The 14,724-nt window shown below is 31.6% G+C and overlaps 1 protein-coding gene across 1 annotated transcript in view; it reads left to right on the top strand.

The window, feature by feature from the left end:
* Positions 1–618: 618 nt before the first annotated feature.
* LOC148272295 (putative sodium/potassium/calcium exchanger CG1090) overlaps positions 619–14,724 on the top strand; it is a 45,017-nt gene continuing 30,911 nt past the window's right edge. Inside the window, exons 1-3 of the mRNA XM_088240228.1 lie at positions 619–833; positions 6,038–6,103; positions 9,325–9,414. Coding sequence (XP_088096354.1) covers positions 816–833; positions 6,038–6,103; positions 9,325–9,414 — 174 coding nt within the window. The 5' untranslated portion in view covers positions 619–815. The remainder of the gene's footprint in view (positions 834–6,037; positions 6,104–9,324; positions 9,415–14,724) is intronic.

The following is a 14,724-nucleotide window of genomic DNA, read 5'->3' on the forward strand; positions in this document are numbered from 1 at the left end:
TGTTAATTTTAATTGTTTACCGTTTATTGACTTATATCTGTATTTTAAATTAGTATTTTTCTAACTTCTTCTAATTTTAAGATTATTTTAATACAACCTATACAAAAAAATGTACTCCTGTTCTCCAATGCAATATATGTATGTATTAATATGTGTCCCCATATATTTTCTACTAATATGTAATAATTATTTTTAAATTTTATTTTTCCTACTCTTCTTAATTCATTTTTATTTTTTACTCCTTTTTTGTGTAAAATGCATTTCTGTCTTCATATTTCAAAATGCCCTTCTGTTCTTTCCACTTTTATACTAATATTTAAAGATTATATTTTTAATATATTTCTTTTTCTTCTAAAAAACATTTATATATTTTTTTGCTACTTCTGTGTAAAATATATGTCTGTTTTTATCTGTAAATATGTATGTAAAACATGTAAAAGTCAAAAAGGCGTTTAAATAAATAAATAAAGAACGCGTCGGAAATTTATGAAAATGCGACCATCTTTTATTCTTCTATCTGTTAGTTGATGTACTTGCTTTATCCGAATTATTTTTACAATGATTTGTACACGTTTAAAATATTGTAAGTAAAAACACTTACGTTTTTCTTCTAGGTCATGAAGCGTCCTCGCCGACACAAGTTCATATCCGCCGGCGTGTTCTTCCTGGTGTATTCCGTCCTCATAGCGGTGTCCCAGAGGACCGAGCCCCTCGGGCTCCAGGAGCCCTCGCCGGGGGCGGAGGGAACCACCGCCGCCCCCGCCCAGCCCAGGGAGGCCGAGGCTGAGGGGCCTGCCACAACCTTCGGCCCGACAATGGAGCCTAGAGAGAAAGTAAGGATAACACTGACACTTAACAATTTATAAAGCGTGCTCGGCAAAAACAAGCTCGTCAATAAATAATATATTGTACCTGTACAAAAAATAAACACTTTATTGTGAACTATTTACACCAGAAATATTATAAACTGAAAGTACGTAATATACAATTAAAATTATGAAATTTAACAAATTCACCATAAAAAAACTACTGTCATTATTATTGTCACATAATATTTTATATTAGCATAAAAGTTTTGACAGTTGCAAAACAACCATAGATTAAATAAATATGTATTATCATAAACAACGGTGAATATATTACCATAAGAGGCAGTTCCTTAGTATGTGCCTAACTGCAGTGCACTGCGGAGTAAAAATATTTGTAAATTAATAAATAATTTTATTAATTGTAAAAATATGTTATAGGTACAAAGAAACAGGAATTCGTTGCAATATTGTTCTCGTAAACATCATAATATTCAAGACTAGTGCCAAAATATCTAGCGAAATCGACACTAGCGGACGATTTTCTCATCTTGTCTACGCATGCGCAATCGTCCCCGTGCATATTCTGTTTTGCGAAATTCTTTATTCTGAATTTGTATGAAATATACCATACCTCCTAAAACCGTCATTTGCGTGCGTTAGAGGGAGAAGATAATATACCATATCTCCTAAAACCGTCATTTAAGCGAGATAGACAACGCTTCATATCGGTGAATTGTACGTTAGAGGGAGAAGATAATACACATACTCCGGGCATTGACAACGCATGCGCAGATTTGAAGTTTGAAGTTCGTTTGTAATGTCACTTTGAACATGCGTATTGACATGATATTAGTACGAATTAAGTTGATTTAGTTACCTATAACGTGCGTATAATGTTAGGCGAATTTAGCGTTCCTGGTTTCGATGCGCGGGCTGTCATACTATTGCTCGTTTATAACGTCAGACCTGTCATATTGTTATAATATTATTGTACTTAATATACAAGTTGATAAAATGTAAAAATGCACTGCCAATGTTTTCAACCGGGAGCCGCCAGTGATTACCATATTCAAAGTAACCAAAGTCTAAACGGACAAAATTTAAATATTTAATTTTAACTAAATTGTGGACAGAAATGGGCTGGGCAAAATTTTTCTAACCGTGGCCCTAAAAATTAAGGCCCTCAGTGTTAAAGATGGCCAAACGATTATGAAAACTTACATGATTAATAATAATAATAATCATGGTTTATTAACAAAAATTACATTTCTTTATCTACTTCATACATACTTAGGTAATAGATTTCTCTGGATTATGTCTAGTCTGCCTAACTACATACAACCTGTTTTAAGGCAGAAATTTTTATGCCAAAATAAACAATAACATGACTACCTGCTAGTTAATTTATTATTAAGTTACAACATACATACCATTTATTATTTTAGAATGTTTTTTTGTAAGTTTTCCGATTTTTCTCTACCGTAACCCTTTAATAACAAATTTATTTAATTTAATTCGGGTCATGGTTTTGTAATGTTCGGGAAACATATTAAATATTTTGGGGCTCAGAAACCTGAAATGTCTTTGGCCGAATTCAGAGTTTGTGGTAGACTACATGACCCATCCTTTAGTTTGACTTCTGGTAGTGTGGGAGTGTTCCTTTTGAGAATTGGTAGAATAATTTGCTTTCATAAACATAATTATTCTTGATATATATAATTGCTTTATATCTAATATATCTAATCCCTCGAACAACTTGACACTAGAGTACCTAAAGGGCAGATTCGAGAAGTTTTAATATTTATTTATTAGTGCCTCCCCATCCTATTACGCCATAAGTTATAATTGAGTTACATAAAATATAATATAGTTGTTTGAGTTTAATTAGGAATAAGATGTTACGTACCGGCTTGAAAGATATGCGAAAGTTCAAGATCAAAAGATTCAATACATATTTTCGAGAAAATTTCGAAAATATATATTATAGAACTTTTTAATTTCAATATATACAAAAAAAAAATATATGATAATATTTGGTGCCATTAACTTTTTAAACAATTGACCTAAAGGTTTACATAATAAGGAACGTTATTTTTACTACCACGAGCTGAACCGGCAATGCTTTGCTATTGCTAGATTTGAGTACATACTCGTTTATATATTAAATGAACATAGTGGAAAATTTGTTATCAATTATTGTATTTATTCCAAATTAGATATGTACGCATAGAATTAAGAATAGTCCAGAAGAGCGTAGAATCATATTTGAATACATCGATCTGTGTCCAAAAATCCCCCCACTTTCACCGCGCGCATTCGTGAAGTCTCCGCAAATGTATCCAGATAGGAAAAAATATAATCATAACACAAATGTAAGGTTAAAAAAAGCTATTAGTTAATTTCTCTAATATTTTATTGGGCACGCGGAAACATTGATTGACATAGCGAAGTAGATAAGTAAAGGGTTATTTAATAAGAGTTATTGAATAAATGAACTTTGAAATTAAAGTATTAAAAAAATATATTTTACATAAAATTGATATTTTTATAATATGTTAAATAATATTTGATGTTTTAAAGATAATGTCGGTCAAATGTCCACCACGGCGTTGTTTAATCCGAGATCCAATTTTCATTAGTTCTCTCATTAGATGAGCAAAGTAGGGTAAAAAAAAATACAGCCTTGACAACACTAATGATATTTCCATTTTGTTTTCTTTGACAATCTGACAGATGGAAAAATAATTTAATTTTTAAGTAATACATTTGCTACTTACACATGCATTTGCTAATTACACATGAAATGTTATCTCATCCTGTTTCTTATAGATCCCAGCAGTATTTCTATACTTCAAAATGACACAACACGGCATAGTTGAATTCAAATCGGGATCTGCGTACTGAGCGACGTCTACAAAGAAACTAATGGGTCAAAACCTAAAACTACCCTTTAAGAGTAGTTTAGTTGCCTTCTGTTTGATGCGCGTATGCAGTTTCTGGACTATTCTAAATTCTATGTGTGTACGTATACATTATTATTTTCAGTTTATATAAATTGTGAGGACAGTAAATTTTTAAAAACAGGTATTCAAACATTGTTTTCCTGTCACTGTCTTGCAGATGACTTCCCGATACTGAACGAAAAAGACAACTGCATGCCAGACCTTTTGTTAGAATAGATAAAATCAACGTTTCGTTGTCCCGTTTTCCACAACTCAAAACTGAACCGATTTTGTATTTTTTTTAGACAGTATCAAAATAAAAAAATCTGTATGAATTTAAGTAGGTACCTGGGTACTTGTTTATGGTTGAATTCCGAAACCTTAAATAATTCATTTTCGAATGCAGATTTTTTTTGTAAACGTCAACTTACCAACAGGGGTGTACTCTATTCAGGAATGCGGTTTTTAAAAACATATCGAATGTCAGTTGATATTATTTCAATATTACCAAAAATCCATTAAAGAGAAATAAATGGGTAGAAATTATGAGGAATTTAAAGAAATAATCTGATTGGGATTCATAAAAAACGAATTTTGTTTGTAAACATTCAAAAAAATTTTTTTTATACACTAAAAATTAACATCTTTGCATTTATTACTAGATGCATTCTCGTCGAACGCAACTCTGATGATGTTTATATATCACAAAAAAATACGCACCTTACTTTTTTTCTATTTAATAAATTGAAGATTTAAATAGCTATAAATATGCTCGTGGCAAAGATCAACGTTTCGCTGAAAACCGCACGTAAATTGGTCAAGTAGTTATTCAGTCCATCGAGAACACACATATGAACATTTCATTTTATAAATAAAGATTAAATATGCAGTTGGCCGCTTTTGATACTATTTTTAGCGTTTGGCCATCTTTGATACTGAGGGCCTAAATTAGTAAATACTATCACTATACAATCGCTATTAAGAAATGGATAATGGAGGTGGGATGTGCACGGATTGATGAATGGATCAAGGGTGGTATTTCAAACCCTCTCATGGCCGTATTATCTCGTGTATACATACAATATACACGAGAAAAAAACTGTTTTCTCGTGCCGCGAGAACGGTTCAGAATAGCACCCCAAGCCAAATACGTAAAAAAATGTTTTTATTTATAGTGTTTTTATTTGTGAGTTTAATGTGTTTTACTATCTTCATATATATAATTCCTCTGTACAAGTAATGTCACTGAAATCCTAAACGGCTTGACCGATTTACGTGCGGTTTTCAGAGAAATATAGATCTTTGCGCTGTGCGTATTCGTAAATATTACAATCTTCAATCTTATATGTAAAAAAGAAGTAAGGAGCATAAATGTTTTATTTATCGATCCACCAGGGTTGCATTCGATTAGAATGCATTTACAAAAAAATGGAAAGATGTTGTTTTTTTGGGTATAAAAAATTTGTTTTTTAATATTTACAAACAGCCTTTGTTTTTTGTGGGTCTCAATCAGATTTTTCCCTTAAATTCCTTATAATTTCTACCCATTTATTTCTTTTTACTGGATTTTCGGTAATGCCAAAATAATATTAAATTCTATACCTACATTTTTTGAAATCGTATTCCTATATAAGTACACTCCTCTGTTGGTGAGAAGACCGGAGTTTGACGTTTGCAGAAAGAATGCCGTATTTGAAAAAATATTTATTTTATGTTTGGGAATTCAACCATAAACAAGTAACTAGGTACGTACTTAAATTCAATTTTTGAATATCAGCATTTTTTAGTTTTGGAATTTAATCATAAACAAGTACCTAGGTACATACTTATCGATGTAAAGTATTTTTCCAAGGTAATAGCAGGCAAGCCAACGTTCGGGTAAAACAACGTCTGTCGGGTCCGCTAGTGTGAGATAATTATTCAGTTATGTTTAATAAGGCATGTGTCAAAATGATATAAAATGTCTACGTCGGCATGGAACACCCCAGTGAGAGAACATATTCTTTGATGTAGAAAATGTCGTACATAAATTGTAAAAGAACAAATAAATAAACAAATGAATTGCGTGTATGTTCTGATGTAGTGTTTGTTGTTAGCATTTTTTAATAAATATATGTTTACAATAAAACATAGCTCCTGCCGCTTAAATGCGTCATTATCAAAAATTTCCAGTAATCCGGTGGTGTTCTGGTCCGATATATGTCGGATTACCGAGAGACCACTGCATGTATTTTCCACAAAAAGGAACTTTGTTATTGTTTACTAATTGTTTTTTTTTCTTTGCAGGAAATGGAAGCAAAATCAGAAACAACAAAATCAACGTTGACAACTTCTGGACCAGAAGGAACAGAGGTACTCATAAGCCTAATTTAGAGATAGGTAGTTAGCATGCGCGGTCCGTCCATACATTGGATGTAACTAATGCTTCCCTAAAAATTTGACCTCGACACAATCAGTATCTATTTTCATTATATGTAATAAAATCAGCTATAAGGTAACTAATCCTTTAAATAACAACAAGAAATATTTACTATTGGTTTGTTGTTTTAATCAAAGCCATCTGAGAAGGGTTCGATGTTTATTCATCAATAACGTCCAAATAAATGTGACAACCCACACACAAGCTTGCTTTCTCAACAAGGTATAAAATGCACCGCGCTTTGTCTGATTCTGGATTATGGAACTACGAAAGTGCTTTAGTTCATTTAGAGCCGGACGTCAGTACCTACAGAATATTACAAGTCTGCGCATGCGCAAATAGAGATCTTTAATATCTCTGGAACCAATCCTAACAAACATATCCAGGTTTTTTTATGTGTATTGTGACGGTTTTATAAAAAAAATAGCACTTAAATCGGTTGACACGATGGCATTATAATATTAAACTCTAATATATAACTCTTTTATGACAAAATTATCGCATAAAATCGCATTATAGTTTATTTCAAAGCACTAAATTTGAATTTCTGCTTCCCTAATCAAAAAATTCACCGCACGCACCTGGTAGTTAGTGTCTCCGGGCAGCTCTAAGGTAAAAATCCTGACTACGGAAACCAAGTGGAAATAAGTCCGCCTCCTTTTGTAGTGGATGATGCGTTCGCCTACCATACTTGAGATCCTGGGTTCGATTCCTGGCATGGTGGACGTAAATCTCATCGTTCCTGGCATCTGATCACCTTACTTCATGTAACAAATGATGGAACTCCATTGCAATTGGTTTACGAACGCAGCGCCCTACCTAACTCATTGCAGTGTCCACCATCTTTGATAAAGTTCAAAAGGTTTGTTCTATAGGAACAATACCCTACACTAAATATATCCGATGCGTGGGAATAACTTACTATTGCCGAGTTCATGAAGTCTGTTTGATACGGCACTTCAAGTATACACTGTCGGTGAATTGTTGCTAAAAAACGGTGGCACTTGTCTGGTCATTCTTCCAGGCACCCTGAAGTTGATGAGAGATAACATTATATAAACCAGGGGCGAACCGTGTATAGAAGCGATTATGCGCAGCTTACCATTATATTTGACTGACCATAATAATGTTTTACTGTAACTTTATTTACAGAAAAACAAATAAATAATTGCTTTTTATTTTAAATTATTTCCATTGTTCGTATTTTTATCCTAATATAAATATTAATATTAATAAAGCGCAACCAGCGCCTAAAGTGAGTCAAGAAACTTGCCGTTTAATCCCGCTTATTTTTTCATACAAATAAGTATACTATATTTTAAATGCCTTAACCCCAGTGCGGGTTTTTTCTCCTAAATTAAACTTGGAAATAACACAATTTTTTTTAAGATTCTTGATTTGGAAATCAGTATTTTAAACATTATTTCTCAAGGGCTATTTTTCTTTGAGATGCTACTTTTGACATAAGATTATAATTACTTTCATGCGTCATATTGCAGCACATATGGCTCTCAACGCGGCCGTTTTTAGCACTACTAATTTCTAGAACAATTCGGCCAGTTGACATTTCAATTGAATACCTAATATCGACTGAATTCATAGTGCTATTATTTATTCATTTTTTAATGAGTTATGTATTAAGGTAATGGATAATATATCTTTATAATATAATATGTCACTAATTTACGTCCTTTGAGTTGATTTCATGGGTGAGAATTGTTGTATCACACAGAACCACAGAAAATATCCATTTATAGTATATATTTCTTACATTTTATTACGTACCTTCTTTTTAGGTACAGATATGTGCATTTTTTTTGCTTACCTGTAAATAAAATCACAATTTGCCACTGATATATATATGAATATGTATATTTTAGTAATTCTTTTATATTAAATAAGTTGAAGTTCCCATAGCGTACATTTTTTTTCAGTTTCAGTGCTGCAGAGCAGCGTTTATTTTATAATTAAAAAATACATAAAAGAATTTGTTACCCACTAAGTCTAAAAACTTTTCGGTGGGAAACATTTTTTTTTATGACAGGTTTATATTACATTTATTTTATTTGTATTTTACAGATTTATTTATAAACAGACACTATAAAGTATCTAGAAGATATTTCTTCAGTTCTTTTTTTTTCATTTGAAGATTTTTCATGTTAATGATGGAACAGACAGGGAGCCCTTAGTTTTCAATCTAGTTTTGTGAGTGTGGGAAACTCTTTTTTTATATTCCGGATCAACAATGTGATCTACAATCAATTTGTAGTCAAAAAGTTGTTTTACCGGCAGGACATTACAGAATTTAAAATATACACTTTCGCCCATATGTTTCGCCTCACGGATAATGCTATCCGGTACAATCCCCCTCAACAGTTAACAACAGTCAACATTAAAGAACTGTTTCATAACAATATTTGAGTTTGTCCAAATGTTCGTAGACAAAAGACTGAAATTCACTTAAATCAAAAAATGGAAGAATTGAAGAAATATGGAAGTTCAAACATGGGTAAAATGGTGAATGTTGCACAGTGTGTAAAGTGGCCACTTAAACCAGCCAATTACAGGTCATAAGCCTTGTCAATGCCTAGACTTCCGTATTCCCTTAGTTAAGGTATTCTCCATCCCTGTTGTTATTTGTTAATCTTAAAGAACTGTTACAGTTGAAATATATTTATAATGTATAACATATTATATTTTTATATTTTCTTTACTAACTTTGTATACTATGTGGAAATCTGTTATTAGTTCTGAGTTTATACAATATATATGTTTGTTTACTAAAAATATGTATGTAGAACTGTTGATTACCCAAATAAAATAAAATAACAACAAACCAAAAACTGAAAAGAACAAACAAATTTATGCCTATCAATATATTGTGAATTTTATTTTACACTTATGTTAATGAACTTGTAAGGTTTACTGATAAAAACTCCTTATTTTGGGCATTTGAAATGACTGTAAACTAGAAAAGAAGCCGACATCCGGTTTCGGCAGAAAATTTTGTTTTGGTCTATTTATTTATAATTCCATCATTTTGGAATGCATACATTTATATGCACCAAACAACTCTTAATAGCTAGACAATAGACTCTTTATGTAAATATTAGTTTGACAACGAACTTCCATTTAATCCGTGTATGTCCTATAGGGTCCCGAGGGAGAACCGTCTACTGACAAACCAGAAGTCCACACACTACGGCCGAGAAGGATAAATTGCACAGCACCAGCTATCGAGCAGGTAATTTTAATTTTCTTTTACTTTTAAAATTATATTTATATACAGTAGAACCTCAGTTATCCAGGCTGACACGGAAATATGACTTTTTTACAATTTAAAATTAATAAGGTTCCATAAAATACTGTCGATTAAAAAAACATTTATTCATTTATTTATTTACATACATTTTTTTAATTTATTTATACTTTTACATTGTTTGTATTCATTTTTTTATACAGAATAATGTTCCCTCACTGGGGTGTCCCGTGCCGAGGGAAACATTTTACAAAAATGTGAAACTTGCCTAAGATAATATTTAACAAAGTTATGAAATATATTTAACAAAGTCAAAAAAATTAACAAAATAAGAACAATAAAAAAACGTAATTAAACCAATTAACCTAATTATAATTCACATAATAAACAAAATAAAGAACAAAAATATTCTTAAAAAACATAACCAATTTATATAGACTAATTAATAAAATTCATAAATAGTGTATATATTTTGCATATTTGGCTTGATCCACTCATCGATCCGTGCGCAACCCACCTCCACTATCCATTTCTTAAAAGCAAGGATCCATTTTGGGTCCTCTGTTATATATTTTATACATTAATGATTTGTCACTGTACAATTTTAAGGGAAAAATTATTATGTATGCCGACGACATTGGACTATTCTATAAAAATAAAACAGACGTATTAACAAACAATGACATAAACAAAGACCTAACTATGTTGACTAAATGGACAAACACAAACTTACTTACACTTAATGAAAAAAAATGCAATATTATCCATTTTGAAACTAGAAAAAAATGTCATAAAGTAGATGCTTACATAAATAATGAACGACTTACTGAAATTGAACATGTTAAATACTTAGGACTAACATTAGACAGACGATTAACATAAACAATTCATATCAACAATTTAATTAGCAAAGTGGCGACATTATCGAGTCTTTTTTTAAAAATCAAAAATTTTATTCCAAAAACGGAAAAAATTATAATGTATGAAGCCTATGTAAAAACTAAAATATGTTATACGCAACTATTATGGGGAGCAGGATATCAAAATGACATAAACAGACTACAAAGACAACAAAATAAAATATTAAAGTTAGTATATGACCTTCCCTATTTAACTGCAACTAGAGAACTTTTTAAACAAACTAAGCAATTAAATATAACTGAACTCTTTCAACTAGAATCATTAAAATTTATCTATAAATTAGCCACTAATGTAATTGTAGACGAAGAACTAAAACTAGTAAAAAATTGTAGTCAACATGGACATAATACGAGAATATCAGACAAATACCATATACAACTTTCTAAAACAAGACAAGGACAATCAAGACTAATGAACCAGGGACTGAAATTATACAATAAACTACCAGACAAAACTAAACAAAAGACTCAGACAAACTTTTCAAAAGATGTAAAAAATATTATTTTGAACAACAGAGTATAAATGAAAAATGTATATATTATTTTATGTAAAATGAATGTAATAATCCGTAAGGGTTTTTAAATAAATTTTCAAATAAATAAAAATATAAAAAAATAATAAAAAATATATATATTTTGAGAACGTACTTATTGTCCTTATGGATAATGGAAGTAGATTGTACACTTTAACCGAGTAGTCGGTCAATCCTCTTTGACCGAAGGTTGTATTTTTATTTTTTTTTTGCAGCATCAGGGTGGAGTATCTAGTAACTATTGTATTTACATAAGTTTATTGTACATTATTTGAGACTCCATGGGACTAAAAGTCCTGTGTTGAGATGGGACGAGCAATTATATGACACAGACACATGAGTATATCACCACAAATATAGGATTAGAAATATAAAAAATAATTATAAAAAATATTTTAAAAACACATATATGGCACATCAATATGGTAAACAGTAAACTAAAGCATTTGGAAAATCATTTAGGAGTTTCCTACTCAAATCCCTCCCACTGAGGAAATTTCAGTCCTTAACTCCTTTCTTGAAAATATTATTTGTCCTTGAGAGCTTAATACGTTCTTCCAAATATTGAGCACTCTCGGTGCGATAAATGAGAGATGTCTCTGAGCAAAAGTCGTACGGGTTTTGGCTATGACATAATTCATTCTCTGGGAAAACCTCGTACGGACATTCTGCTGAGACCTCTCCTTATTGTTTGACCAGAAGTGAGTAAGTGCTTCTTTTAGGTTCAGTTGTCTCATATCCAGCACCTCCGTGTATTGGAACAGCTGTTCTGACGGGTATGTTGGAGGGCGCCGGAACATTATCCACAATAATAATTTCTTTGAAATTATGAGCGGTATTATAGTAAAATTATTTATTCGAAGCATTTTTTTTGTAATTTTTAATTTCTTGCGAAAACGGTTCATTACATTGGTTATGCCCCTAATACGTCTCGATTAGTTCAAATTTTTAACTTTGTTTGTGACCGTTTAAATTTAAAAAGAACGTCTTCACGAATCTTGACGACACAATTGGCAAGGCCAAACATGTCGCGTTTTTGTAGAGACATATTTTTTAACAATTTAATTTATAAAATTATGTTTGAAAGCATTTCTCCACAAAATCTAAATTGATTTTGAAAAAAACAATTTATTTGTCTAAATCCGTTTCACATACTTTTATCGGTATTCGTAGTATGTGGTATTTCCTAATTGGGGATGAGAGTAATCCGGATAGCCGAAAATTTGCATAATAAAAAATGATCAAGAGAATAATGAAAAATATACATGTCTACATACTATTGTGAATGTTTTTCATTGAAATATGTACATGTACGTCGTACATAAGCAGATATAAAACTTTAATGTAAAATTATTGACAATAAAAACAGAACAATTATTGATTTTTGCTTCAAATTAGCTTTCCCTTTAGAAGCTGCCAAATCAATTATATTTTAAAGATATTATTTTTGAGACAGGCTGCCTCGAGTTACATTCTTCCTCTCTTCTCATACCACTTCATGGCGAAATATATATTTTTTAATTTAAAAAAAGGAATATTAGCGTCCTTATGATTTACCCAAATATTTAATTTTGAGGGCCATTTTCAACGAGTTGTAAATAACTCACTTTTAGAAAATGCGATCAAGTTGTTGTAGAGTGGGATCTGAACCACGAACTTTTGAGCCGTGAGTCTGAGACACTAGCCACGGGACCACAACCCGATCATATCTAAACACTTAAAAGTGGAGGCGAAAAAGCTTTTCCCCGTGTGTTTTCCGTTCTCTAATACCATATCCATCTTTGAATCTTTCTAGCCATTCTGAACTTGCCTTGAAATTTGAACCCCCATTCAAACTTGTGTTAAAATATATCGCTTTTTTACATAATATTGAACCAGATATTAGCTGACCAGATGATCGCTTTTGAGTGAACCACATGGAGAGACACTAGTCGACGTCATACTTAGATACTTGGCCGTTTGGGAATAATGAGACGACTTATTTCAATAGCTGACGCTGTGAAAATTAGTTTAATTTGTAAAAATATAAATTTAAAAAATCCTATCCGAATAATTAAGGTCCGGATAATAGAGGTTTTTACAGTATTGCGATTCAGTCAGGAGTCTTTAAGTCACTGTTGATAGGCTTAAAGCTACTCCCCATGAATGGGTTTTAAAATCAATATTGCAAAAATCCATCTATTGTGTAACACTTTGTGCCTTAATGCCCAAAATCCCTTGACTCTGTCAAACTAAGTTATCGAAAGGGTCGAGAATTTCAAAGGAGCATAAATATATTACGGAAAATAGGAGTATTCAATGCATGGAAGAGAGGTTAGGAAGAACGGGTGCCACATTCAACGGTATTTATTTAGTAAAATCAAATGCCTGTATCTATTCTCCATTACGGACGCATATCGTGGCACCTCACTTGAGCCAAATACAGCAAAATATTTAGTTTCGAGAATCGGTGTCTCGTAAAAATAAAGAAATAAAAGAACCGACGCAGCAAACTCCGGTTACACCTGTAATCAAATGGAGGCGGTATGGAAATCTATCAGCCTTACTTATTAAATTTCCTTATACCAGGTTTATATTAAGAAATATCTATACCCGGTTTGACTATTTATAACCGATATAAAAGAAAGCTTACTTATAAAAATATTATTACCTAGAATAACAATTCACAGGTTATTTCATGCTTAATTTTTTTAAACGGTCAATACTGATATGTGCGCGTGCGCAGTAACTTCTATAACAACACAAACAAACGTTAAAGTCAAATCGAGAATTTTGTCAGTGTAATTGAGAACATGGAAAAAACCGTTAAGTTAAAAACGAATTCTATAGTTTATTCATGTTTCTTTTTTTATCACAATTAATTAAAACACATACAAACATATAACATTTTAGATATTATTAAAACAAATAATCATAAATCACTTGAATCGTATTGAGAATGTCGCAGGACTTTGAAATTGTTTAAAATTGAAAAAATACTGATAAACTATACATTTTGACTACCGAAAAATATGAATTTTGACAGATCACGTACTTATTCCAGCGTTATACCACATAATGTGCAGGTAAAAGTTTCTATGGTCGCTACTCCAGATTTAAACCGAGTTTAATTCTATGCGAGATTCTCAAGTAATACTTTTTGCTATACCATCATTATTCTACCACTATTCTCAAGCTTAACTTTATACCCAATTTATAAGTAAGGCCCTATTTGAGCAAATATTCGATATTTTCAATACAAAATCTGTTCATGAATTAAAACGTATTCTCACTCGTTATTTTTTTGAAAAGTAATGGATTTATTTTTAAATATATCTATAAATTTAACTTTGTTTCCTGGAATACGTGATTTTTCATTTCCTTATTTTAACATGTTAGACCTTATTTAAATTGTACATTGGTGGATTTATAATTATTTACTTCTAACCAACTGATGACGATTTCACCAAATAAAGGTATTATTAGGTAAATATGTCAATCGTATTAGGTAAATATGTCAATCGAAGCTAAACTGGCAGTGCACAACGGAGTTTTAGTCCCAACACTTATGTATGGAAGTGAAACATGGAACTGGCAGAGGAAGGATGAAAGCCGAGTGAACGCGGTTGAAATGCGATCTCTTAGACGAATGTGTGGGAAATCAATGTATGACAGGGTTACGAATGATGAAATCAGGCGAGAGTGTAAATCTGAGACAAGTATAATTGATAAGATTAAGAAAGGGTCTCTGAGATGGTTTGGTCACGTAGAACGAATGGACGACGAGAGAATGGTAAAACAAGTATATATGGCAAAAATGAACGGCAACGTTAGACGAGGACGACCAAGGAAGACGTGGCATG

The sequence above is a fragment of the Micrasema longulum genome, unplaced genomic scaffold, assembly GCF_059751315.1.
Source record: "Micrasema longulum isolate JH-2025_06_02 unplaced genomic scaffold, ASM5975131v1 h1tg002388l, whole genome shotgun sequence".
NCBI classification, from domain to species: domain Eukaryota; kingdom Metazoa; phylum Arthropoda; class Insecta; order Trichoptera; family Brachycentridae; genus Micrasema; species Micrasema longulum.